A 24,344-nucleotide genomic window follows, 5' to 3' on the forward strand; every position below is an offset into this window, starting at 1 on the left:
TGCTAGTGCTCTTGAAAGCCAACACTAAAACACAAATGTGCTAAGTAACCAACAGAACTGAAGACAAAGAACAGTAGGAGACATTAACCCAGAGCACGTGCACCTTTTTCTGAAAAATCAGGTGCTGCAAATTGAGGTACCCACCTTAAGCAAAGAGCCAGGGCCAGCAATTAGGAGATTAGTGGGGGAGCTGGCTCATTGCTCTCTTCTACTCAACTGCCAGTGACCGCTATAGCAGGGATGTGCAAGAGGGTGGCTGTTCCGTTAACCTTGCAAGCATGTGCAATTGCAAGTAGGACAACAAATTCATATCCTGTCAGGCACAATTTTATTTCTTCATTCCACCTTCAAAAAGGTACACATCTTATGCAAGATACAGGCCATTTCTTAGACTATTCAAACTGTCTGAATCCTAGACTAAGGCCTGCAATAGCATTATTTTCTGCACTGTTTCATGCAGAAGTATTTAATGCACATGTATAAAAATGGTTAGGTTTCAATTTATTTCTGTTCTCTTGGTGAAGGAGAAAAAATAAACATGACCAGAACTACTGCAATATTTATGAAACAATAACAACTCCAATATGTAGTAAAACCTTAAGTATAAACTCAGCTCTTACGGAACAGGTGACTTCAAAAGCAGCACTGTGGCAAAAAGGGGATGCAAACTCAGCACTGGTCATCTTATTTCCACAATATCTGAAACTTAAACTGTGAAACAATATCTACAAGTAAAAAGGACTGTGTCACTTCAGCCCATTACAATACTGATTCTTTTTCAGTGGGATAGTGTGTGTGTATATATATACACACACACACACACACACACACACACACACAGGTAGAATTACAGTCCTATATAGTCTAAATAAATTTCAACATTGAAACAATTCCAGCAGGTGCTGCTGTTATACTGAAATAGTAATCAGTCATTTTAGGACCACAGTCTTTCATTAGCAGAATCAAATTTAGTCACTAGCTGGTTCAGAGTTTTGTTTTCTAGCACCTTCTTTTGCCAGTCTATCAGCTGCTTCATTCCCTGTAAAGCCAGCATGACCAGGAATATGCATCTGTTGAGATAAAAGCATGAGAACATTAGTGAACCCCCAACAAAAGCCAAGCAAGCAAAAACCACACAGCTGGTTTGATAAGAAACCAGTGTTCCTGGAACAGCACAGGATTTACAAACTTTTTATATACAAGCATTTTACTCAAGATCACCAATTTAAGTTTGCCAAATGCAGCAGCATTTTCAGGGTTAGCTCTTACCTAAGTGTTTTATGAGCCCAGAATTTAACTGTCCCATTTGCAAACTAGTGCAGGATACTTCTTAGTTGACCTGGTTCCTTTAAATGTGAACCATTTCACCCATCTGATTTTCTAGTACATGGCCTCCAGACAGTATAGAAGGGCGTCTTTATCAAGTCAGTAGTCCCACCCTGGGGAGTCTAGATCAGTGGTAACCTTTTGGGTAGGAGATCACTTTTTTTTAAATTAAAAAAGCAACCCAAGATCTACCATGTGCCACCACAACCCTGCCCCCAACCCCAGGTCAGTCTGTGGGGAGGCAGGCAGACTGAGGTAGAGGGAGGGGGAAAAAAAAAAAAAAAAATTTGGAGATGTGCCCCCAGCAGGCAGGTCTGTGGGGGAAGGGGAGGCAGACTGAGCCCCGGTGGTGAAGGAGGGAGCGGGGCCCTAACCAAGCCAGATGGTGGGACAAGTGGAGGCCCATGCTTCTGCTTGTCATCCACTCCCCCCAGCCCCCCACCCCCCCAGGAAAAGCCTGGCGTAGCCTCCCAGACCCAGCCCACAGCAGCAGCCCCACCTCCCCCCACAGAGATCCTGGGCACATGGCCCCCATACCCTTTGTGGCGGGGGGGGGGAGGGCGGCGCTGCTGCACAAGGCTCTTCCTGGTTGGGGTGGGGATGCATTGTGCTTGGGGTACGCAGCGCCGTACAGCACTGGGAGGAGTGGGGGGGGGGCGCTACAGCAAAAACTTGGGTGCTGCAGTTGCCCTCCATAGTCTCTTATTCCCAGTGCCACCTCCCATCCCAAGCGCAGCACGGCTCAACACCCCTGCCAGGAAGAGCCCAACACCACCTAGGCCCCAGCCCACCCCACCCTGTGCTCAGCATCAGATCAACTGGTTCATGACTCGTCTAGATGCACTGCCTCCGAATGGATGTACTGTGGCCTTTGGAGATTTGTGAGTTGGATGCATCCTGGCAGATTGTCTCATGGAGGCAACAGATTTACTATTTAATTTAATGTTTGTTGCTGAATTCAAAATATTATTTAATATTTTTTAGTACTTCTACTGTGCACATTTTAGAAATCACTGGCTTGTCACTGACTGGATTTTGTATTTAGTTGCCTATTCCAACTGCATGCTGTGGCTTCAAAGAAAGCTTAATTCATTCAAATTTTAAGAAAGCCTCAAACTTTTCTATTTAAAATAGAGAAACCAGAATGCAAGTTTTTCCAAAGGGAACCTCTTCCATGAAAGTCTCCCTCTATACCCACTGAACCTTTTCTGTTAATTAAATGATGTATTTGCCTGGATTCAAGAATTTAATAACCATAAAAGCAATGGTACAGAGCTTTAATTCTAGATTCTCTCTCTGAAGGAGACATTTTTGTTATTGGCAAATTTAGAACAATTAAAATCTCACCTATGGAGAAAAATGAGATGAGATTTTTTTTGTAGGATTAGATCTAGCACCACTAATAAAATTAGAGGCAACAGGACATCAATTTAAATGGGAATATCAATAAAGCCCCTCAACAAGAAGTTCTCTCTCACCTCAAGAGAGAAGACAGTTCTTTAAAATAATCACTTACATTGTTTAAAAGACAAGGATATTCATGTTTTCAGCTTTCTTGGAAAACTTCAGCCAAACTGTCTAATTCTAGGTTTCATACGTTTAAATCCTACCAAGTTAGGATATTTCAGGTTTTTCCCCTGTATCAGCAAAACTGTCGCAGTCTAATTACCCTGACCTGTTAATATATACTGACTTAAGTACCAGAATTTTTTAGAGTCCAAGTTCATACTCAGTAATAAGTGATGATTATTCTTATCATAACATTTTGGATTCCAGCCTTATGACCATCCCCTATGAAATCACTTCAGTATTTTAGCTTAAACTGAATCTTTGTCCTCCTTTTCCTGGAAATGCCACCAAGATTTACTAGTTTGTACCTTTATAGAAACGATAATTTAAAAAACAAACAAACAAACAAACCAAAAAACAAACAAAAAAAAGCCAAAACCTGGTGGTCTATAAGTATGTGTTTTAGCATTTGACAGATTACAATATTTTTTAAACTTAGTAACAAAATAATCACTTATTATTTTAGAAGGAACAGGCACTGTGGATGTAGCGATTAGCTTTTACTAATTATTTTCACAAATTGGAGCAGTGAGAAAACACTTTAATGGTGACAGAATACACAGAACTAATTTGCAGTTACTCACCCACTTTATGTCCATGTCTTCTGTAAGCTTGTCAAGTCTTTCAAAGTCCTCTTTGTTTATTACACATTTCCCTGTACTTGTTCTCCAGCCATTATTTTTCCAGTTGTCAACCCAACTTGTCACACCTATGGAAAAAAAAAAATTACATCTCATGATAGGATTGAAACTATAGCGCCATTATTTTAAGCGATAACCTAGCTAAATATTTTTAAAACCATCCAGCATGAACCAAGGTAATGTGCATTACTACACAGAAAAATAAAAATCTGTGCCAATGGCTACTAGAATCAGTACTCTGTACCATGCTTAGCATTTATACTAAATCCACTGGCCTTTCTGCCATCTCCTCCAGACTGACCCTACTTCCAAAATTTTTTTTGCCAAAGGATCAAGCTCCAGATTCCTGCAGATTTGTATTGTGCAAAAGCTTCACGCAAAGCGCTTGATAGTAATCTGAAATAGGATCGAATTCTCCAGTCTTTTGGAGTTCTTTTTCCAGAATTGTATTACTCTGTCAAGTATTCCTACACCAGGATATATGGAAAAGTTCCTCTTGACTAGTATTGATGCCCACTTTTCTCCAGTTTCAATGGGTGAGTTGCAATGTACTTGAGTGCTAGTTTACCAAGTGAAAATGTAGTAAGCTGAAATGAAGGGATCTGTTTGCAAATGTATACTGTGTAGCTCCGACTTCATCTTTACTAACTTTTATTCAAGGAAGAGAAAAAGGGCTGGCACAGAGGGTTGTTTGTTCACATTAAACACAGAGAATGCCATATAATAGGAGCATATACATCCAGGGTAACTAGAAGGGTTACAAAAACATAGATGTTGCAGAGAGAGTAACACAGTTTTAAAGTGAGACAGATAAAAAGGTATCCCACCCTTGGTCAAAAGACCTTCTACATTTAAAGAGATTCCACTGGCCAGATCAGTTCACGTTAGCAAAATAGGACAAATTTATTCCTGGCACTGTAAACAAGTTACTCAGAACATACTCCAGGAAGCTGGACCAACACTATAAGCCTTAGATATTATTAGAAGACTCTCTTCATTACACTTTCTATGAATTCAGAGGACCTATTCAAAAGAACAATTTTTTCAAGGTGTGTGGGGCCACTGCAATTTATCTAGGCAGTCCATATGTGAAAACATTAACTGCTAAATAAACTAACAGGAACATAAAAGTACTAACTAGTGAAGTCACAATGTTTGCTTTCATAACAACTACTGCCACATCTACTACATAACCAGTACTTTTGTCACCAAACACAGCTTCTTCTGCCATGCTACCTTCAAATTGGGCACATTTGCTTTTGGGGGGGGGGGGGAAACAAAACAAAACAAAAACACCATACTGCCAAATTAACTTTCAAATTCTGCCACAAGCAATTCTACTTCTTGGCAGCAGTCTTGCAATCTAGATTCTGTTTGCCAGGAAGTAGTGAGGTGGCTTAGAACAGGGAACCAACTACCTACTTCCTTCTTCAGAAAGCATTCAAGCCCTGTAGAAGCTGCAAAGATGGTTTTTGGTTCTATAACCAGTACCAGCTCCTCAGCCACCACTTCAGAGATGATCACTGGAGGGGATACTGAAGGGAGAGTAGTCACTCTCTTCTTTGCTATGCCCTATAACCACTTTGTGCAGTCTCTCCAGATTCTCTGCTGTTCTTCATTTTATGGTCCACCAAGCTCTTCATTAGATATTCCTACACTTTTGGGATACTATGATGCCGGGAATAAGTCTGCTGACTATCTTAAACCAATGATGATCAATACCACTGAGGATAGAATTGGATGCATCTCAAGTGATCCATCCTCACTCATACACTCTCCTTCTGAAGAATCTATGGCTTGTCATCATCATCAACAGGTTACTGCGTTAGACGGACCATTGGTCTGACATCTAGTACTCCTGTTCTTATGATGCTTCCCACATGGAGTGAGTGACCAGAGCGTGAGACATCTGAACAAAAAAGTGACAAGCTCTTGCGCACTGACAGGCGATGGGGAACAAAACAAAAAACCGGAAACAGCAGCACATTACTTTAACTTTGCTCCACAGTGTCTGTACAGGCTGGGTGCTTCAGCAGGGATTTTTGGCACTTTTATCTAGTAGCTGATTGAATTAGCTTGAGCTAAAAGCACCAAAAAGAGCCCTAATAAAGCACCTGATTTCTGAAGAAACTGGGAAAGCCAGGTACAAATAATGCACTGCTTCTTCTGGGCATGTGCTGGGCTCAGCACAGGAAAAGTTTAAAGTAAAAAGTCATATTTGTTTCTTCTCTCCACCACCCCCTCTACAATGTCTGCAAACAGACTTAGTGTCTTCAAGTGATATGATACACCTTTACAGAAGACAACAACAGGCTTAGATTATTTCCTGTTCATGCATCCTTCAGTCTGCTGGATCGCAGTTCAGGAGAAAAAAGAAGAAACGGTCCAAGTTAAGTTTAACTTCCTCTGCAGCTTCAAAAAAAAAAAAAAAAATCTCAAGTTATTCCACTATGCAGCAACCTCCCAACTTTGGAAAAGAAAACAGATAAAACAGATGGCACTATTTCCTCATATGACTAAGGAGAAAGCCTGTCTTGGCACTACTCCCAAATCGTTAAGCATGCCAACTTTATTCACCCTGAAATAATTTAAAATATATCAATGCAATCTAATAGCACACTCTGCATTCACATTTTACAACAAGAAAAAGCTGAGAAAGGAAAAGGAAGGAATGTATGAAAAGTGATACTTATCAGTCTTAGATCAAGAATTCTGCCATCTACAAGGAATGAATGCAAGTTTCATATCCATTTCCTCCCATAACTAAGATGCATAAGAGATCTAAAAGTTTAACTGCTTGCTGTTTACTTTAGAAATTCAAGACATGACTATATACTGAAAGAATGGCAGACAGTAGTTTATTCACAGAGATCTTACTAATCACATCATGTATTATTTATAGGGCCCAAAAATTCAGTATGCCAACCAATTAGATCAAGGAGAAGAATCTGCCTTTCCCCTTTAGAGAAAAATCAAAAAGCCTTGAAATATTTCAGTGCTGCTATCTTTTGCATCCTATGCTTCTCAAAAGCTTCCTCTAGAGATCCTCAGTGCTGATATTTTAAGTATTTTTTCACCATTTCATCACATCTCCCAACTATGTACAGTACCTAATCCAGAGTTTGATACATATAGCGCATAGGGCCAGCTTTCCAGTGCATGCTCAAAGTCACTTCCCCATACAGTAACTGGAAATTGAAATGAGTTACCCATTTTCTGTTCTGTACCCTCTTCCTCCAGAACCAGTTATTCAGGGTTAACCAAGTGAAGCTATGTGCGCTCTTATGCATTTCATAAACAGCTGAGCCAAAAAAGTTATTAACTTACCATTAATAGTGAATTTGCTGTCAGTGTAGATAACCAGTTTCTTGATGTTTTGACTCTTTGCTTGCTCAATTGCTTTGCAGGCTGCCTTAAGGAAATGTTTCAATTGAATCATAATTCAGAATAACAATGTGAACTCTAAGTACATAGAAACAGGACAACTACAGTGACAGTGTTGAAAACCACTTATCTTCCCTGGTATTAACCAACCAAAAATAATAAGAGGACTGTGAAAGAAACATCATAGCAGGCAATCACGGAACAGCCAGGTGTGACTGTGTTGCTCCTAGGTTTGTAACACAATTGATTCCCATATCACGCGAAACAAAAAAAGTGCAAATTGCCAAATGAAATGTAACTTAGCAACAGGAAAGCCGCTGGTACCCAAAAAAGACCACCAAATGATCCTCTACTATCTGGCCATCCCCAAAGAGAGGTTCTGGTAGGTACCAATCAAACCACTGCGCAGTGGAAGCCTGTTCTTCCTCCCAACCAGCATGCAAGTGAACAAGGCTTTCTTCTTTTAACCCCAGCCTCCAAACATACTATTTATTGCAAATATAGCAATAAACTTGAGGTAGCAAACAAGCCACCTTCCTTCCCAGTGTGGAACCCTCATAGTCTGTTACACTACTGGGGAAAGTTACTACTTAAGCCCACCCAAGTAAAAACTGGCTGAGCTTCTGAAGTGTGAAAGTAAACATGCCCTATTTTTTTTTAGGGAACATGCTGAGAAGCCTGTGTCACTTCAGTTTTAAGTATTGCCTTCCATTATAAAGAAAAGTTTATTTGTTCTTGAATAGAAGTATTTGCATTACCTTCATTAACTAAACATTCTGTATTACTTCCATTACATCTGTTATTGTCTCCCACAAGCTCCAAAGAGCACCAAGGTTCTACTACATAGAAATGCTGCTATCGTTTCTCTGAATTCCCTTCTACTTCTGATTTTTGTTCTTGAAACACACTAAACAAAACTAAGTTCAGTAAGTCTCAAACAGTGGGCTACTTAGGCAAGCTGCAGATTACAGAAGCTTTTACTGCCCACTCCTATGCAGACACTATCAACAGCAATGGCAGCTTTTTTCTTGAATTTTTAATCAGCATGGAACTCACCATACGCTAGAGGAGTGATGCCCAGTTCACTTGACCTTCCAGAATGGGTAAAGTAGCACAGGCCCAATATGACATATTGAATCATGTAATTTGGCCCACAGTTCTCCCCAATGGGTCCAGAAATTTGGCACCAGACTTAATTACTGTGGCTCCAGGAGCTGTAGCTATTAATCCAGTCATAGCTCTCCCATCACCAAATTTTCAGACCAGCAGGGAACACCATAGGCCAGATGACACTGCTCTGCAGGCCTGGAGGCCATATCTCAGTCACCCCTGGGGTAGAAGATCTCAGAGACAAAAACAAGGCTCTATTTCTACACTGTGGGCTTTAAAACAGTTAGTAAAGTCATGCAGCGCCAGAACCTTCAGTTAATTTTCCATAACCATACGAGTTTTAGAAAGTCTACAACTTACATATATTTCAGCTCTTTGGTTAGTCTGCCGTCCAGAAAGCCTTTCACTAGCATTTCTGTTTGAAAGCAATGAGACAGATTAATACATGTAATATTGAAATGAGTGTATAAATACTGCCTTTGACAGAAGCGACACAAAAATAACTTTAGTTGAAATCTACTTAAAATCTTTCCTTTCATGGGAGCTCAAGAGCTACAATTTGATATTTGGGCAGCTTGGCCCTGTTGCCAATAGGGAAGCATGGCCTACAGTGAAAGCAACAGCAGCTTTAATACACTTTTGCTCCCCTGTACTCTTGTACAAAAGCCTAAATGCAATTTCCCTTAATACATGTCCTTGCGTTTTTGTCCAGGTTGTTATATTCTGTCCACATTCCTAGCTTATTTCATTATTTCTACTCTCCTCAAAACACATTTAATCTTTCAGTTATACATCTGATTTGTCTCCTTTTGGCTTGCTACTTATTTGATTTTGGTGAGATAGTTAGACTGAGCATTTGTTTGCTTGAATATATTAGAAATCATGCACAAGACCAGCATTAAGAAATTACTGGTTTATAGACATTTAAAAGTCACAACTCAGAACACTTACAAAGGATGATTTGGCCCCCAGTAGACACCTATTCCTGCACATGCCTTTTTATGTCCATTACCTGAGCAGCAGCCATCTGTATAAACAACTGCAAAGTCACCTGCAAGAAAGAGTACTGTCAAGACTGAGTGTTGAAATAGTAAAAAAAAAACAAAAAACAACTCCTCCCACCTCCCCCCCCCAAATAAAACACAAAACAAAAAATTGGCAATTTCTATGGTAGTTTTTTTTTTTTAATTTGAAAAGTTACATTGCCCCCTGCCCCCACAAACTTCTCAAATACCGCTCTAACCTGTACAAATACATGCATGCTTATTCATTGCCCCTGCTCTCCCCAAGTCAAAGCGAAAGGTGTTTGTTGTAGGAGACTCCATCCTGCGGGGCACTGAGGGGGCAATCTGCCGCCCTGACCCCTTAGCCCGGGAAGTCTGCTGCTTCCCGGGGACCCGCATCCGAGACATTGCGGAGAGGATCCCGCAACTCCTCCGGCCCACAGACCACTACCCCATGCTCCTTATTCACATGGGCACCAGCACAGCTCGGAGCACCCCCAACCAGATCATGAGGCGCTACAGGGATTTGGGAGCGGGGCTTAGGGGTCTGGGAGCTCAGGTGGTATTTTCGTCAATCCTCCCAGTCTCGGGCTATGGGCTGAGGAGGGAGAGGAGGATCCACGCAGTGATCCAAAGACTGCGGAGCTGGTGTCATCGGGAAGGCTTCGGCTTCCATGACCACAGCCCACTCTTTGGCGAGAAAGGCAGCGAGCTGCTGGGAAGAGATGGCCTCCACCTCTCTCCCCTGGGGAGGAGGCTCTTCTCAGCCAGGCTGGCTGACCTGCTCCACCACACTTTAAACTAAGCCTGCTGGGGGATGGGGGGGGACTACTGCCACTGCTGGCCCGCTGAGCAACCCTTGCAAAGCCAGCAGACCAAGGCACTTAAGGGAGCCCACCCCTGCCCCAGCCCTGGCACAATCTCTGGGCAAGGCAACAGCCCCCAAGGGCACACTTGCCTGCCTGTACACTAATGCCAGGAGCCTGGGTAACAAGCAGGAGGAGCTCGTCCTCCTGCTCAGTGCAAAGAATTATGACATCATTGGGATAACGGAGACCTGGTGGGACTCCACCCATGACTGGACCACGGGGATAGAGGGCTATACCCTGTACAGGAGGGATCGTGTTGACAAAAGGGGCGGGGGTGTAGCTTTCTATGTGAAGGAAAGCTACATGTCTCTGCAAGCTGATGTTGGCGACCAGCATGGACAGCTAGAGACCCTCTGGGTAAAAATTCGTGGGGAATACGGCACAGGGGACACAACGGTGGGAGTCTACTACAGACCTCCCACTCAAAGTCCTGAGCTTGACTAGGAGTTCGCCCGGGAACTGACTGAGGCCGCTTGCTCCAGGACCTTGGGTTGTCATGGGTGACTTCAGTTACCCAGACATCTCCTGGGAAGATCACTCAGCAAAATCCGAGCAGTCGCAAAGCTTTCTCTCGTGCATGGATGACCTCTACCTGACTCAAGAAGTCTATGGGCCAACGAGAGGCAAAGCGCTGCTCGACCTGGTACTGGCTACGGGGGACGACCTAATCGGCGACCTAGTGATCGATGGGAACCTGGGTGACAGCGACCACGAGCTGATCACCTTCACCATCCGCCGTAAAGCTGGCAAGTCAGTCAGCAACACAGAAGTCCTTGACTTCAGAAAAGCCGACTTTGACAAGCTCAAGAGGCTAGTCGGTCAGGCCCTCAGGGACCATGACCCCAGGGTGATGGGAGTTCAAGAAGAGTGGTTGCTCCTCAAGGAAGCGATCCTCAATGCACAAGCTAAATCTATTCCAACACGGAAGAAAGGCAGTAAGAAGGCACAGCAGCCCCCCTGGCTCTCCAGGGACCTAGCGGACCTCCTGTGGCTTAAAAGGAAAGCCTACAAAGGATGGAGGACGGGATTCACCTCCAAGGAGGATTACTCTGTGCTGGTCCGGTCCTGCAGGGAGCAAACCAGGAAAGCCAAGGCTGCAACTGAACTCCAACTAGCTTCAAGGACAACAAAAAGTCCTTTTTCAGATATGTGGGGAGCCGGAGGAAAAGCAAGGGCAATGTTGGACCCCAGCTAAACCAAATGGGGCAACTGACAACTGACGCCCAGGAAAAAGCCAACCTGTTAAATAGGTACTTTGCGTCAGTCTTTCATCAGTCCCATGGGACGCCCATGCCTGCTATGGGACAGGGAGATCCGGGTGATGGGGATCCCCTACCCTCCATAAATGCTGACCTCGTGAAGGAACACCTTGGGAAGCTAGATATCTTCAAGTCAGCCGGCCCTGACAATCTGCACCCCAGGGTACTCAAGGAGCTGGCGAGCGTCATAGCCCAGCCCCTGGCACGGATCTTTGAAAACTCCTGGCGCTCTGGTGTAGTGCCCGAGGACTGGAAGAAGGCCAATGTGGTGCCTATCTTCAAGAAAGGAAGGAGAGTGGATCTGGCTAACTATAGGCCCATTAGCCTGACTTCTATCCTGGGGAAGATCTTAGAAAAGTTTATTAAGGAGGCCATCCTTGAGGGACTGGCCCAGGCTAACATTCTAAGGGATAGTGAGCACGGGTTTGTTGCGAGTAGGTCTTGTTTGACCAATCTCATTTCCTTTTATGACCAGGTGACCTATCACCTGGACAAGGGAGAAGAGATTGATGTCATGTATCTTGACTTCAAAAAAGCCTTTGATCTGGTATCCCACGATCACCTCTTGGCCAGACTGGCCAGTTGTGGCCTTGGCTCCACCACGATCCGCTGGCTGGGAAACTGGCTCCGTGGTCGGACCCAGAGGGTTGTAATTGATGGCAGTCACTCATCGTGGTGCCCTGTGACCAGTGAGGTCCCTCAAGGCTCTGTCCTGGGACCCATCCTGTTCAACATCTTCATTAATGATATGGAAATTGGAGTCAGGAGTGGACTGGCCAAGTTCACCGATGACACCAAACTCTGGGGCAAAGCATCCACGCCAGAAGATAGGCGGGTGATCCAGGCTGACCTGGACAAGCTCAGCAAATGGGCAGACGAGAACCTCATGGTGTTTAACACCGAAAAATGCAAGGTTCTCCACCTTGGGAGGAAAAACCTGCAGCTTCCTTATAGGCTCAGCAGTGCTACGTTGGTTAGCACTACAGAAGAAAGAGACTTGGGGGTCATTATTGACCACAAGATGAACATGAGTCTGCAGTGCGATGCTGCAGCTAGTAAAGCGACCAAAATGCTGGATTGCATCCATAGATGCTTCTCAAGCAAATCCCGGGACGTCATTCTCCCCTTGTACTTAGCCTTGGTGAGGCCGCAGCTGGAGTACTGCGTCCAGTTTTGGGCTCCACAATTCAAAAAGGATGTGGAGAAACTTGAGAGAGTCCAGAGGAGAGCCACGCGCATGATCAGAGGTCAGGAAAACAGATCGTACGATGACAGGCTGAGAGCCATGGGACTCTTTAGCCTGGAAAAGCACAGGCTCAGGGGTGATCTGATGGCCACCTATAAGTTTATCAGGGGTGACCACCAGGATCTGGGGGAACGTTTGTTCACCAGAGCGCCCCAAGGGATGACGAGGTCGAACGGTCACAAACTCCTGCAAGACCGTTTCAGGCTGGACAGAAGGAAGAATTTCTTTACTGTCCGAGCCCCCAAGGTCTGGAACAGTCTGCCAGCGGAGGTGGTTCAAGCACCTATATTGAACACCTTCAAGAGTAAATTGGATGCTTAGCTTGCTGGGATCCTATGACCCCAGCTGACTTCCTGCCTTTTGGGCAGGGGGCTGGACTCGATCTCCCGAGGTCCCTTCCAGCCCTAATGTCTATGAAATCTATGATGCGAAACATCAACATTTTAGCCTCAGCTTTTCCTAACAGCCTCAATTACCATCTAGCCTCCCCATGGGCAACTGATGCCTCTTGAGTAAAGGGGCGGGAGGGGGGACACTTGCCCCCCAGCAGCCGGTCAATGACCAGGGGGTCCCCCCCCAATCGCACTGGCCCAGCAGCACCGGAGCACTTCTCCTGGCATCCCCACTCCTCAGCTGGCGCTCTCAGGGGGAGCATAAGCACTCCCACCTGCTCCTCTGCCCATGACTCAAGTGGGGGATGCTAGCTGTCAAGGGGAGCACTAGCTCTCAAGGGGTACACATGCACCCCCATGCATTGCCACAGAGCCTCCCAAGTTATTTTTTATACAAGAGTCTTCTTGTAAGACATTCAGCTTCTCTGAGAATTTAAAGTGTTTATACTATATTCACTGCAATTCTAGTTAAAAACAACAAACAAAAAACTAACATCAAGGTTCTGACCCATGCCTGTAGGAAACAACTGTACACCTAAATCAAACCACAAAACTCTGGCTAGCATTATGTGTTTTAAATGCACTTTTAAAGAACAGAGTTGAGGATTTCCCTTCAAAAAAAACCACACCCTGAAGTGTTTTCAATTCAGATGGTATCTACTTAGGGATTGTCCTGCTTTGAGTAAGCGATTGGATTTGATGACCTCCTGAGGCCCCTTCCTACCATAACTTCCTATGATTCTATAATCCAGCTCCCCCTTTAAAACAAATTGAAAGCTTTGCAGTATGCTTGGAAACCTAGCATGGCCCTGAGTCTGGGTCAAGGAAGAAAATCTTTCAGATTCCAAAGCTTCTCAAAGAAAACCTTGCCCAAGTGCCTCCAGATACTAATTCTGGTAGTCACTTCCACAAAACAAATTCTAAATGCATTAGTTTGACGAGCAGAGTTTCAAGTCATGCAGATTTCTCCTACCTCTAACAGCCTGAAATTGTTGCTGCTAGTTTCTTTTTTTCCCCTTTCCTCTGCTTTAATCTTTGAGATAGGATTCTAATATCCAATACTTCTCTAAACTGGGCATTTGCACAGACACTTTGTTTCTACACCTTTTAGCTTACTAGCTCCCAGTAAATTAAATTACTGTGAACTGAACAGCAGATCAGTTCATATTCCCAACTTTTCAGCAGCATAGAGCTGGGATGTCAAAGATACAGCACAAGGGATTTGCCCCATAGGGCTGGACATCTGGCAACAGAAAAAGAGGTTGCGGTTTTCAGAACTGCAACAGCCGCAATTCATAACAACGCAGCCTTGTAGGGGTCACATTAGTATGACACTGACATTAACTCAAGTCTCAGCTTCTGAAACAGTACTGAAGACTAACTATTTAGTGGGAGATGCACAAACCACTAGGCCATTTTCAACAGCGATTCAGAGAAAAGATGCGTCACCAAGCCATTTTTAATCAACATTTTTCTCTCTACTATATATTCATTGGGATATGGTCCATAGTCGCAAACTTCCTTTTATCACCTTATCAGAGCGTAACTTATTTCCAAATACGCAAGTCTCCTATTAGGCCACATTTGGGCTCTTACTGAGAGCTTTAGAATACCATGATAGATTGCTTAGTATCTAGCAAAGTTAAAACGCACAGCACATGAAAACACGCTCCTTACTCCAAGAGACAACCAAGCACACCAAGGAATTATGGCCCCAGTAGAGGCTTACCCATATATGAAAATGCATTTTTGCTTTCAGAAGATGCATCTTTTCTTTCAGAAGAGGCCAAGTATGCTTCATTGCACTTCACACGCTTTGCTTTCTGCTCTTCCTCAGAAGATGGCTCATGTGGTCTTTTGCATGTGCTGCAACTGTGACTTAATCTTTCTAGGTAATTTGCAGGACTATCATTTTCCCATGCCACATGTGAAGACTCACTTGCACCTTAGGAAGAAATAGCTTTATATTTCTACAAACACAAACATCCATTTACAGTGCTATGTTTTGTCATTTTATTAGGTAAATCATTATGACAGTAGTAACATGTTAACATTTGACTGCCTCCTTTGAATCTCCAGCTCTTTCAGAGAGAGAAGCAAAACGAATAAGGCATTATTAATAGTTATGAAAGTAAAGAATCCCACAAGTCAAAATTCCTATAATCCCTTTTCACGTGCTGTACAGATGTAATATTCTTTAGGTTTTGTTAAATACAAAGTTTTTCCTGTTACAACTTTGTCTCTGGCTTATTTAAATTTCTGTGTTCTCACTAGTTTCTTAACTGCTTGACCTGGGACACACTTGCCTCAGGCTACAACCTAGAGCAACTGCGGGCCACCCTGATCCCAGGGGGTTGCGAGATGCCACTCAATGCCAGTGCTGTGAAGTCCAGAGGCATTGCCAAGGCATCTACAAGACAAAACCCAAGAGTGGGGACAGTGCAAAGGCATGGGTCCCGTGTGGCTTCTCCAGCACTTCACAGCCAGCGGTTTCTTCATTTTGCTCCCAACCCAGAACCGCACAGGAACCACCAGTGGCCTGTGGCACAGCCCAGCAGGACTCCGACTTGGGGCTGGGGCTTCTCAGTAATGCTCTGCAACGCAGTGGGGCCCAGGCCAGCAAGCTGCCTGGGCACCCCCCCCCCCCGTGCTATCTCCCACCACCTGCCCCAGTCGGTACCTGGCGAGGGGGCAGAGAACGGCTGTGCCGCGCTGCCCACGAAGGCCCAGGCGTCTTCCTCCCTGGCGAATTTCTTGAAGCGGGCAGCCGGGTACTTGTCCACCTGCTCGCGGCACTCCCCCCTGCAACACAGTGCCGTCAGGGCCAGGACCGGGGGGGGGGGGGGGAGGGAGGGGGAAGGGACAGGGGCGGCGCCCTAGGGCCTGGCTCACCACGTGGCATAGACGCCCGCGCGCCGGCCCGTGCGCACCGCGTAGAACATCCCGCCGCTGCCTCTGGGGACGAGACAAGGCCGGATGACCGCCGCGAGCAGCCGCCGCAGCATAGGGAAGGCACTGTCCCGCCCCCCCTGTATCCGTCCCGCCGCCGGTCCCCCACCCCCGCGCGTCCGGCCTCGCACACTGCGCAGGCGCGCCTCCCTCGGCGCAGGCGTAGGACAAACCCCCCGCTCGTAAGCCTCTCGTATTAACCTCTTCCTGGTTCCGTGCCACCATCTGGGCCGCGCCTTGAGACGCGTGCGCAGTGCTACTTCAAGCTTCTGCTTATGGTCCGAGTTGAGAATCACGTGGCTGAGGGGAAGACACCTCCCACGGGTTCTCTTGCTACAGGGCCTGAGTGGGGCCAAACTGAATAAAAAAGCGGTTTCCTTTCTAAAATTGGTTTTTAAAATGGTGGTGAAGTGGTTCTCTCTCTTCTTTATTTTGTTTTAAATACGGGAGGTGTAGAGGGAGGCCCCCAGTGCAGACGGCATCCTCCTCTCCCGCGGGGGCACCTGGTGTGGTTCAAGTAGATCTCAAGGGCGGTGTTGCCAGCTTTCATGATTTTGTGTTGGTGTTCTTAAAAGTCTGTGCTTTGGGAATGTGAAGAACTTAGATCTTTCTTACCTATCTAGATAGAGATATTTCTCTCACTCACTTGCTCTCTTTCTTTGAGACAGAGAGAGATAAAAGAGTTAAGTTTTTCACATTCCCAAAGCACAGACTTTAAGAACAACACCAAAAATCATGAGAGTTGGTAGCCCTGCAAGGGGCCCAGCGCTGGGGTTTCTCTGGGAGGGAGTGTACTGTCTAGTGGTGCCTTTCACCACCTCTTACCTTGTTCTCCAAGATCTAACCCTCATTTACTAAGTCTGAGAGAGCTTCTGGCTGCAGTACTGGTGAAGAAAACCTTGAAAAGACCAAACAAGTGGGACAGACCTGAGTCTGGCAGGGCCAACCAGCTGGCCCCTCCACATCAGTGGCTGTGTCTACACATTCATTAATGTGCAGTAGTTACTGCATATTTAATTTAGTACTTGCTTAATGAAGTACTAAGTAACTACAGTAACTAGAGTTACTGCGCAGTAGTGCTGGTGAATGCCTTTTTATGGAGATGCTACTGTGCAGCAGCTTAATAATACTGCTCAGTAGCTTATTAGCACAGTCCGTGCTGTGACTTGCTGCTCCTCAGTGTTATTGGAGTACTGCACATGAAGCATCTCATGTAGATGCGCCCACTGGGTATTAACACAGCAACAGTCAGAATCCTGGGGCTGGAAGGGGCTGCCAGAATCCATCTAGGCCAGGGATAGGCAATTATTTTGGGTGGAGGGCCGCTTACTGAGTTTTGGGAAGCCATTGAGGGCCACATGATAGGCAGCCAGGGGCAGAAAAATATTAATTTTCTAAATTTTTTAGGGACCCCACGAGTCGGATAGAATGGCCTGGCAGGCTGCATCTGGCCCCCGGTCTGCATTTTGCCCACCTCTGATCTAGGCCAACCCCTGCCTGAGGCAGCATCATCCCTACCCAAACTATCCCATACAAAACCATAATCCAAACTCTTAGTAAAACTACTGTCAGGGACTCGAACCCCAACTTCCCAGGTCCGTTGTCTGACAGCAAGAGACAGGCAACACCAGCAAGGTCTTATCTCAAAGCTCTTTACTGAAGCATGCATACAACAACAAAGAGCAGCCCGTCTCCTCTAAGAACCAGCCCCCCTTGATAAGAAGTAAGCAAGTTTATATAGACAGTTTTGCATCACAAATTCTACACTTAATTGACTCAACCTCTATGGTTAGTTAAAAACTTTTAGTGCACATGACATGATACAGTAGGTGGGAATTTCCCACTGTAAGAGAAAGCAAGATATCCGGTTAGTGTGAGAAAACTTCTAATTAGTTCAGACTGTCTTTTGGCTACATACTGGTTTTGGTATGTTAAATCAGGGAGGAGGATTGCATCCCTGATTGTTTCAGCTGTGTCTTTGAAGCACTGAGTCTGCTTTGTAGATTTATCTATGGTCTTGTTAATTTCTACAGCTACACAATAATAGGCTTTGAGCAGTTCTTATGCATAAGCATCTTCCTTATCATCAAACATGCAACTTTCTTTTTAGCACTGTTACTTAAGCTAGTGAGTTCAAGGTAGGTTCAGTTTGTACCATCCCTATTTATCAACTCACATTCCAAATGTCATCCTGCATACAGAGAGTTCATGATTATCCTGTTTATGACCTCTCAGCAGTATTTTTCTTTGTTGGCTTTTGGGCCTGCTCTCAAACGTCATATATATCACTACCATCAACACAAGAAATAGCACCCTCACCTGTCACAGGTCAAGTAGGGGGACTGTGACAACCAACATCCTTCTGTAAAAGGTTAATATCCATGAAGATATCCCAGATAAAGGGCCATGTCCCTTGCTACACAGGAAGGCAAAAAGCCCCACAGTCCGTACCAATCTGACTCAGGGGTAAAATTAGTTCCTGACTCCAAAATATGGCAATTGGTCTGAACCTGAGTGGGGATCACATTAGCACTGCCAGTTATATACATTCAAAACTCACTCATTATGCCTCCCCTAAATCATGAGATTGGCTTCATAAGTCATTGGATCTTCAAAATAAGGATTTGGGGTTCCTTTCATTTGCTTACAGATAATGGAGATGTTAAGGTTCATATTTAATTTTTTTTCTCCATAGTCATGAGTCTAGAAATTTTTGTTTTAAATGAAAGCTGTGAAACCCATGCAATAACATCGTTCCAGGAGCAGCAAATACTGAGAGAAGCATCAACTATCAAGGAACTCACAACGAAATTGCAAAAATTGGCTGTATTGGAGTTCAAATGCCAACTGCATGTGAGAGGAAGCATCCCTATCCAGACTATCCTATACAGACCTACAAAATATACACTCAACAAAGCCCAGAAGACAGACATCATATCGTGAATGATACTAAGCACTGTCTTCTTTTGGCACCTTGTAGTTTATTTTATGGGTGCAGAAAAAAGCCATAGAAAAAGACATGTTTTTGTAAGATGATGCAGTGGTCAGTGTATTCAGGATCTCTCTCTCTGGTAGACAAAAGAGGTACAAAAATCTATAATTTTACATTTACCAAAAATGGTTCTGCCAATAACCTTCTCTTGTTTAACCTGAGATCTATAGCTGGTGTACTTCAGCTGATATCAGTAATCAGTATGAATAAGCACCTCTAAAATAACCAGGATCAAATTGTTTAGATAAATTAAAACCAATACATTGAATAATAACTGGATGGATTTGAAAAGAAATCCTAGTGAAAGCAAACAAGGACTTAAGCTTCTCCCCTAAAGGATATTCCCTCCTCCCACCCCCCTCCCCACACACACACTAAACAATGGGGAAGTAAAGTCTGGAGCCCATCCCAGATGCTCTATAGACTGCCAGAACCAAAAGCAATTTATATCACTTTGAGTTTCATTTTTGTAGATGTTATAGCACAGTGCCATAGACAGGTAGTTAGCTTGGCTGATAGGCAAAACTGATTAATTTAGTGGCTGAACCAGTAGACCCAGCTATGCTCTCCACCCACGAGATAACCACAGGTTGCTTCCTGTTATGGAGTGCCCTGTTCTGTGCAAGTGAATGCAAGTGCTTCTGACCACAGTTTGGCAGTCTGGGAACAGTAAAACCTGGATCTTTTTGACATTAATCATAACCACACTGAGAGAGTAGTTCTTCATTTCAACATATCCTCATTATGCCTGATAATCAAATTATAGCTCTGACTTAGATTAAGGTACTTTTACCTTTGATACACTCTGATGGAAAGAGAGACCTATGACCATATAATAAATACTGTATTTTTCTAACTTCTTCTAAAGTAGTTGTGAAACACCACATTATTCTTATTCAAAGAATGCCTGCTTTTGGTTTTCTTTGACCAAGATTATTTACCTTAATTAGTCTTCTCAAGTTTTTTACTGAGATTCTCAGGGTTTTTCACTGTTTGTGTTTGAGGCTTATTGTACATAACTGCCCTTGGTTAGCTTTTTTCTTTAATTAAGGGTCTGCTACAGCAGAAGACTTTCACATTCATTATCAGTTTAAACATTCATTTTACTTATACTGTCCTTTGGCCAAAAGACAATAAAAGAGCAACCAGAAGTACATGGAGGGGAAACAAAAGACTTTCTGTTAAATTCATCTCATTAGTTCTTGGGCTGGACAGACAGGTCCATAAATTCAATTTACATGCAAGGACTGATCAGTAACTCTTCTGTTGTCATGCCCAGCATCCTGATTGTGGATTCAAACAGAGGAAAATGACTTTGCCACCCACATTCAACTTTGCTCTGCTCTTCCAATAACAAAGAGGCTGCACATGATCAAATCATCATATAATTAGTGCTGCATATGCAACAAGCTGATTAAAAAAAGCCCCAGTGTTGTTGTAGTGCTGCAGTGGTAGAAGCAGTGGAAACACTAATGTAGTGTGACAGCTGGATTTTACTTGTGTGACATCTGACACTTCTGGGTTAGACAACACTGTTGAGTTACACAATGCCCACGATTGTCCCATGTTTACTATTCAGAGATTTTCTGAATAAGCTCAATTTAGAACTATTCTATATATTTATCGAGCATACAATTATATAACTATATCTATTCTCTATAGAACTATAGAGAATATAGTTCTATAGAGGGGATGGACCTGGTGACCATCTATAAACTCACTAGGGGGGACCAAAAGTGTTTGGGAGAGACCTTGTTTCCTCTAGTGCCCCCTGGCATAACAAGGAATAAGGGCCACAAGTTGTTGGGGTTTAGATTAGACATCCATAAGAACTACTTCACAGTTAGGGCGGCTAGGATCTGGAACCAATTTCCAAGGGAAGTGGTGCTGGCTCCTACCCTGGGGGTCTTTAAGAGGAGGCTTAATGCCTACCTAGCTGGGATCACTTCAGCCCAGTTTTTTCTCCTGCCCAGGCAGGGGGTCGGACTTGAAGATCTACAAGGGCCCTTCCGACCCTACTTCTATGATTCTATATAACATATTCTTCCAGAGGACTTACAGAGAAATATAATAGAAGCCATTTAATTCTGATGGTCCATCAGAATTGTGACAAAATTGTGGGATTCAGATACCAGAGTTTTCACCTTCCGTGACCCATGACAGCGTCATTTTAAATTTGTGATGGTTCCATGCAGGAGCAGCCAGCTGAGGTCCTCGGTGGCTCATGGGATCAAGGTAGAGTACAGACTTGTCCACTGTGGACCCTCACCCCCATCCTCACCTAGGGTGTCTCATCATTTGTCAGAGTGGGACGTGAGGACAAGATGGTGGACTGTATGAGTGTGTAGAGCTGGTGGCAGTGGGTGGTTTGAAAGCAGACTGGCTTGGTATCCCTCAGCCTGCTGAGATGGTAGGTTAGGAGTGCTGTGGGGCCTGCCAAGGCAGGGACCCCACAATGAGGTCCAAAGGGCTAGGGAATACTGGGAGGCAGGGACTGCCCTCACCAGGGTCTGGTCAATGTAGGTGAGGGCAGTGTCCAGCAGGGCAGCCTTACCCTCCTAGAGTAGGTGGCAGGGCATACACAGAATGGATAGCTCTATGCGCCAGGCCAGCATAGTAGGATCTGCCCACACTTGGTTGGCATAGTCCAGGAGGTGTGTGGTATGGATGATGTTGGCTAGGACCATCCTCTTGCACCCAGGGCTCCTCCATCATTGGCACCACCAGTTGCAGGTTTTTCAGCGGCAGGTTGGTGAGGAGGTTGGTGTCCTGAGCGACCTTGTCTGGGGACCTGTAGGCACAGACCAGCCTCCAGGCCCAGGGGAGGTCCTAGTAGAAATCCTACAGCTCTTCCAGGTCCGTCTGGGGAGCCCTCGCAGGTAGACAAGCTGCAGGGCAGACTGGAAACTTTGAAGGTGGTAGAAGAAGGCATGTCCTAAATGGCTTCATGCCACATTGCTACTGGCACCGTACAGGAGCCTCTGAGGGGCATACAGGTGGAAGGTGTGGACCTGGCTGTGGATGCAGATCAGCAACCCTCATTACATGAGGTTCAGATTTTTGTAGGATTGGGGCCTTTTAAAGCAGCCATGCGTTTCTGTTTGATCACGGCTATAGAGCACTTTCAGGGGCCAAATCTGGTGAATATTGTCACTTCTGTCTATGCCCTGTGTTAATGTTTAGATATTTAGTGGTTCCAGATAGGCCAGTATGCCCAAGGAAATAAAGGACTCTTCATACCTGAGGTAATTATCCCCAAACCCACTACATATGGTAGAAAATGTGGGCCATTCAAGGACCATGCTGCAAGTTAAAGGGCCCTGAGGAAACGTAAAGTACTGCAGTAGGTGAAAGAGAGCTGCAGCATTTTAAAGTGAAGTGTAGCAATTGGAGATGGACTGTAGCAACTTGAGGGGTCTGCAGACAATAAAAGGGGCCCTGCAGAAATTTGAAGAACCTGGCAGCAGTAAAAGGGATTGGCGCCATTTAAAGGAAACTGTCCTGGTCAAGAGGGACTCCAGCATTGAGACAGAAGCCCTGTTAAGGCAGTGGGCACAGTTGTCTGCCCTGGAGTGGAGAGTTGTGCAGCCCCCAAATCTCTAGCAGTTCTTAAGTGCAAGCTACTTAGGTCACAGCTGTTTTCTGATGAGGCAGCTGAGGAGGCAGTGTGCCTGCCATGGGAGCTAGAGGTGAAATGCCAGCTTTGCAAGCACACTGGCTAGGGACGGACATTTCACATAAACTAAGTGATCAGAAACTGGTTTAAACCCGTAACAGAACAGAAGTTCAGTGCACATAAACCAGTCTGAAAATGGCTGAAACCAGTTTGAGATAAACCTGGTTGAATGTAGTATGGGCATGTTAGTTGTTCACTGAAGATCTTATCTTATGCTAAGAGGATGGGGCATAATGTCTTATCATCCAATTGCAACTTACTGAAGCAAATAGTTTTGTGAGGCAAGTTTTAGTCCACCAGAGGTGGCATTTGTGTTATCCTGTTGGCCAGTTCTTGACTCACCTCATCAGCTCCTTCGAGCAGAGGTTGGACCTTCCTCTCGTTTTATGCTTAGCAGAGATATAGCAGGATCATCCCAGTGGGACTGGAGATGCACAGTATAATACGAGGTGCCAGTAAGTGATCACAACAATCTCTCTACATCAGTGTGTCTGAAATGTGAATGAAATGTATGCATGATGTTGTCGGGGACTCTAACTTAGACTTCCCAGGTCCGTTTTCTGACCGCAAGAGACAGGCAGCACCAGCAAGGTCTTATCTCAAAGCTCTTTATTGAAGCATGCACACAACAACAAAGAGCAGCTCGTTTCCTCCAAGAACCAGCCCCCGCCTTGGATGACAAGAAAGCAAGTTTATATAGACAGTTTCACGTCGCAGATTCTACACCTAATTGACTCAACTCCCATGGTTAGATAGAAACTTCTAGTCTGCATGCCTAGCTACACAATAAGAGGTTTTGAGCAGTGCTTATGCATAAGCATCATCAAGCATGGAACTTTTCTTTTCAGTACTGTTACTTATGCTAGTGAGTTCAAGGTAGGTTCAGTTTGTACCATCCCTGTTTATCAGCTCACATTCCAGTGGTCATACTGCATACAGAGAGCTCATGATTATCCTGTTTGTGGCCTCTCAGCAGTATTTTTCCATTTCCAATCTATATGGTGGTTTACCAGCACACAGGCAGCGAGCTCAGCCCACCTTGTGGGCCTTTGGGCCCGCTTTCAAACATCCTATCTATCAATGTGTAGACCAAAGCAAGAGTATATCTGAGAATATAAGTAGTTTAATTAAAGTGTAAGGGGTGTAGGTTATAGCCATGATAAGCCGTGTTAAGGACACAGGTAGACAAGGTTCTTTAGGTAAATCTGATACTTTTATTAGACCAACTCAAATAGTTGGAAAAATTCTTCTTAGCAAGCTATCAGGCAAAGAACCTTGTCTGCTTAATTAAAGTATAACATATAGAAGAGGGATTTGGCTATCCAGCAGCTCCAATAATTCCAGCAGGGAAAAGAGGCAGAGCTGGCAGCTTTGGTCACCCAGCCACAAACCTTGGAGAGAGCTAGAGAGACCAGCTGTGCCTCTGCAATGGAGATGCAGAAGGAGAAGGCCATGACAGTTGCTTTGGAGACACAGCTGGATGTAGAGAGGATGTGTCAGCAGGAACTGTGGCAAGAGATAGGGATCTGGCAAGGGAAATATAGAGACTAAGCAACTCTTGTTGCCAGTACAAGAGGAGCTTGCCAGTGCACAAGCTCTTGCATTGGAGCTGTTGCCACTCCGATACCTCTATCATTATGGGCTGGCAGAGCTGGTAGCCAGCAAGAGTAGAAGACAAAACCAAAGAGAGAGGGCAGCCATGAAAAGTCTGGCCTCACGGCTGAAGACTGAAGTGGAAAGGGCTAAAGTGAGGCCAGCTGAAGTCCCACAACAACAGACACAGATCTTGAGCCCTCTTCAGAGAGAGGAAAGAGTGGCCAAGTTGTGGAAGGACCAGTACACGAAAGGCGATCCTCAGTCCAGCCACACACCAGGGGATGGGTCCCAGGGATCCCAAGTGATTGTGGGAAAAAGTAGCACTCTGGAG

At 44.8% G+C, this 24,344-nt stretch overlaps 1 protein-coding gene across 1 annotated transcript; it reads right to left on the bottom strand.

Moving 5' to 3' along the window:
• Nucleotides 1-311: 311 nt before the first annotated feature.
• RNASEH1 (ribonuclease H1) lies at nucleotides 312-15,865 on the bottom strand. Its single transcript, XM_090032653.1, has 8 exons — nucleotides 15,693-15,865; nucleotides 15,481-15,602; nucleotides 14,530-14,745; nucleotides 8,982-9,081; nucleotides 8,391-8,445; nucleotides 6,864-6,948; nucleotides 3,480-3,604; nucleotides 312-1,070 (listed from the first exon to the last, which is right to left on the bottom strand). Exons 1-8 carry the CDS (start codon nucleotides 15,803-15,805, stop codon nucleotides 969-971), a joined length of 918 nt encoding a protein of 305 aa, XP_089888779.1. The 5' UTR covers nucleotides 15,806-15,865; the 3' UTR covers nucleotides 312-968.
• Nucleotides 15,866-24,344: the final 8,479 nt, after the last annotated feature.

The sequence above is a fragment of the Crocodylus siamensis genome, chromosome 1 (genome assembly GCF_052110815.1).
Source record: "Crocodylus siamensis isolate JL-2025a chromosome 1, ASM5211081v1, whole genome shotgun sequence".
Lineage (NCBI taxonomy): Eukaryota > Metazoa > Chordata > Crocodylia > Crocodylidae > Crocodylus > Crocodylus siamensis.

What these genes read in the sequence shown, in the direction of transcription:
- RNASEH1 (XM_090032653.1), bottom strand. Translation starts at nt 15,805, where the DNA reads ATGCTGCGGCGGCTGCTCGCGGCGGTCATCCGGCCTTGTCTCGTCCCC. An exon ending in AAATGCATTTTCATATATGG is followed by an intron (nt 9,082 to 14,529) that starts GTAAGCCTCTAC and finishes TCTTTCTTGCAG; the next exon opens with GTGACTTTGCAGTTGTTTAT. An exon ending in ACCAAAGAGCTGAAATATAT is followed by an intron (nt 6,949 to 8,390) that starts GTAAGTTGTAGA and finishes CATTTCCTTAAG; the next exon opens with GCAGCCTGCAAAGCAATTGA.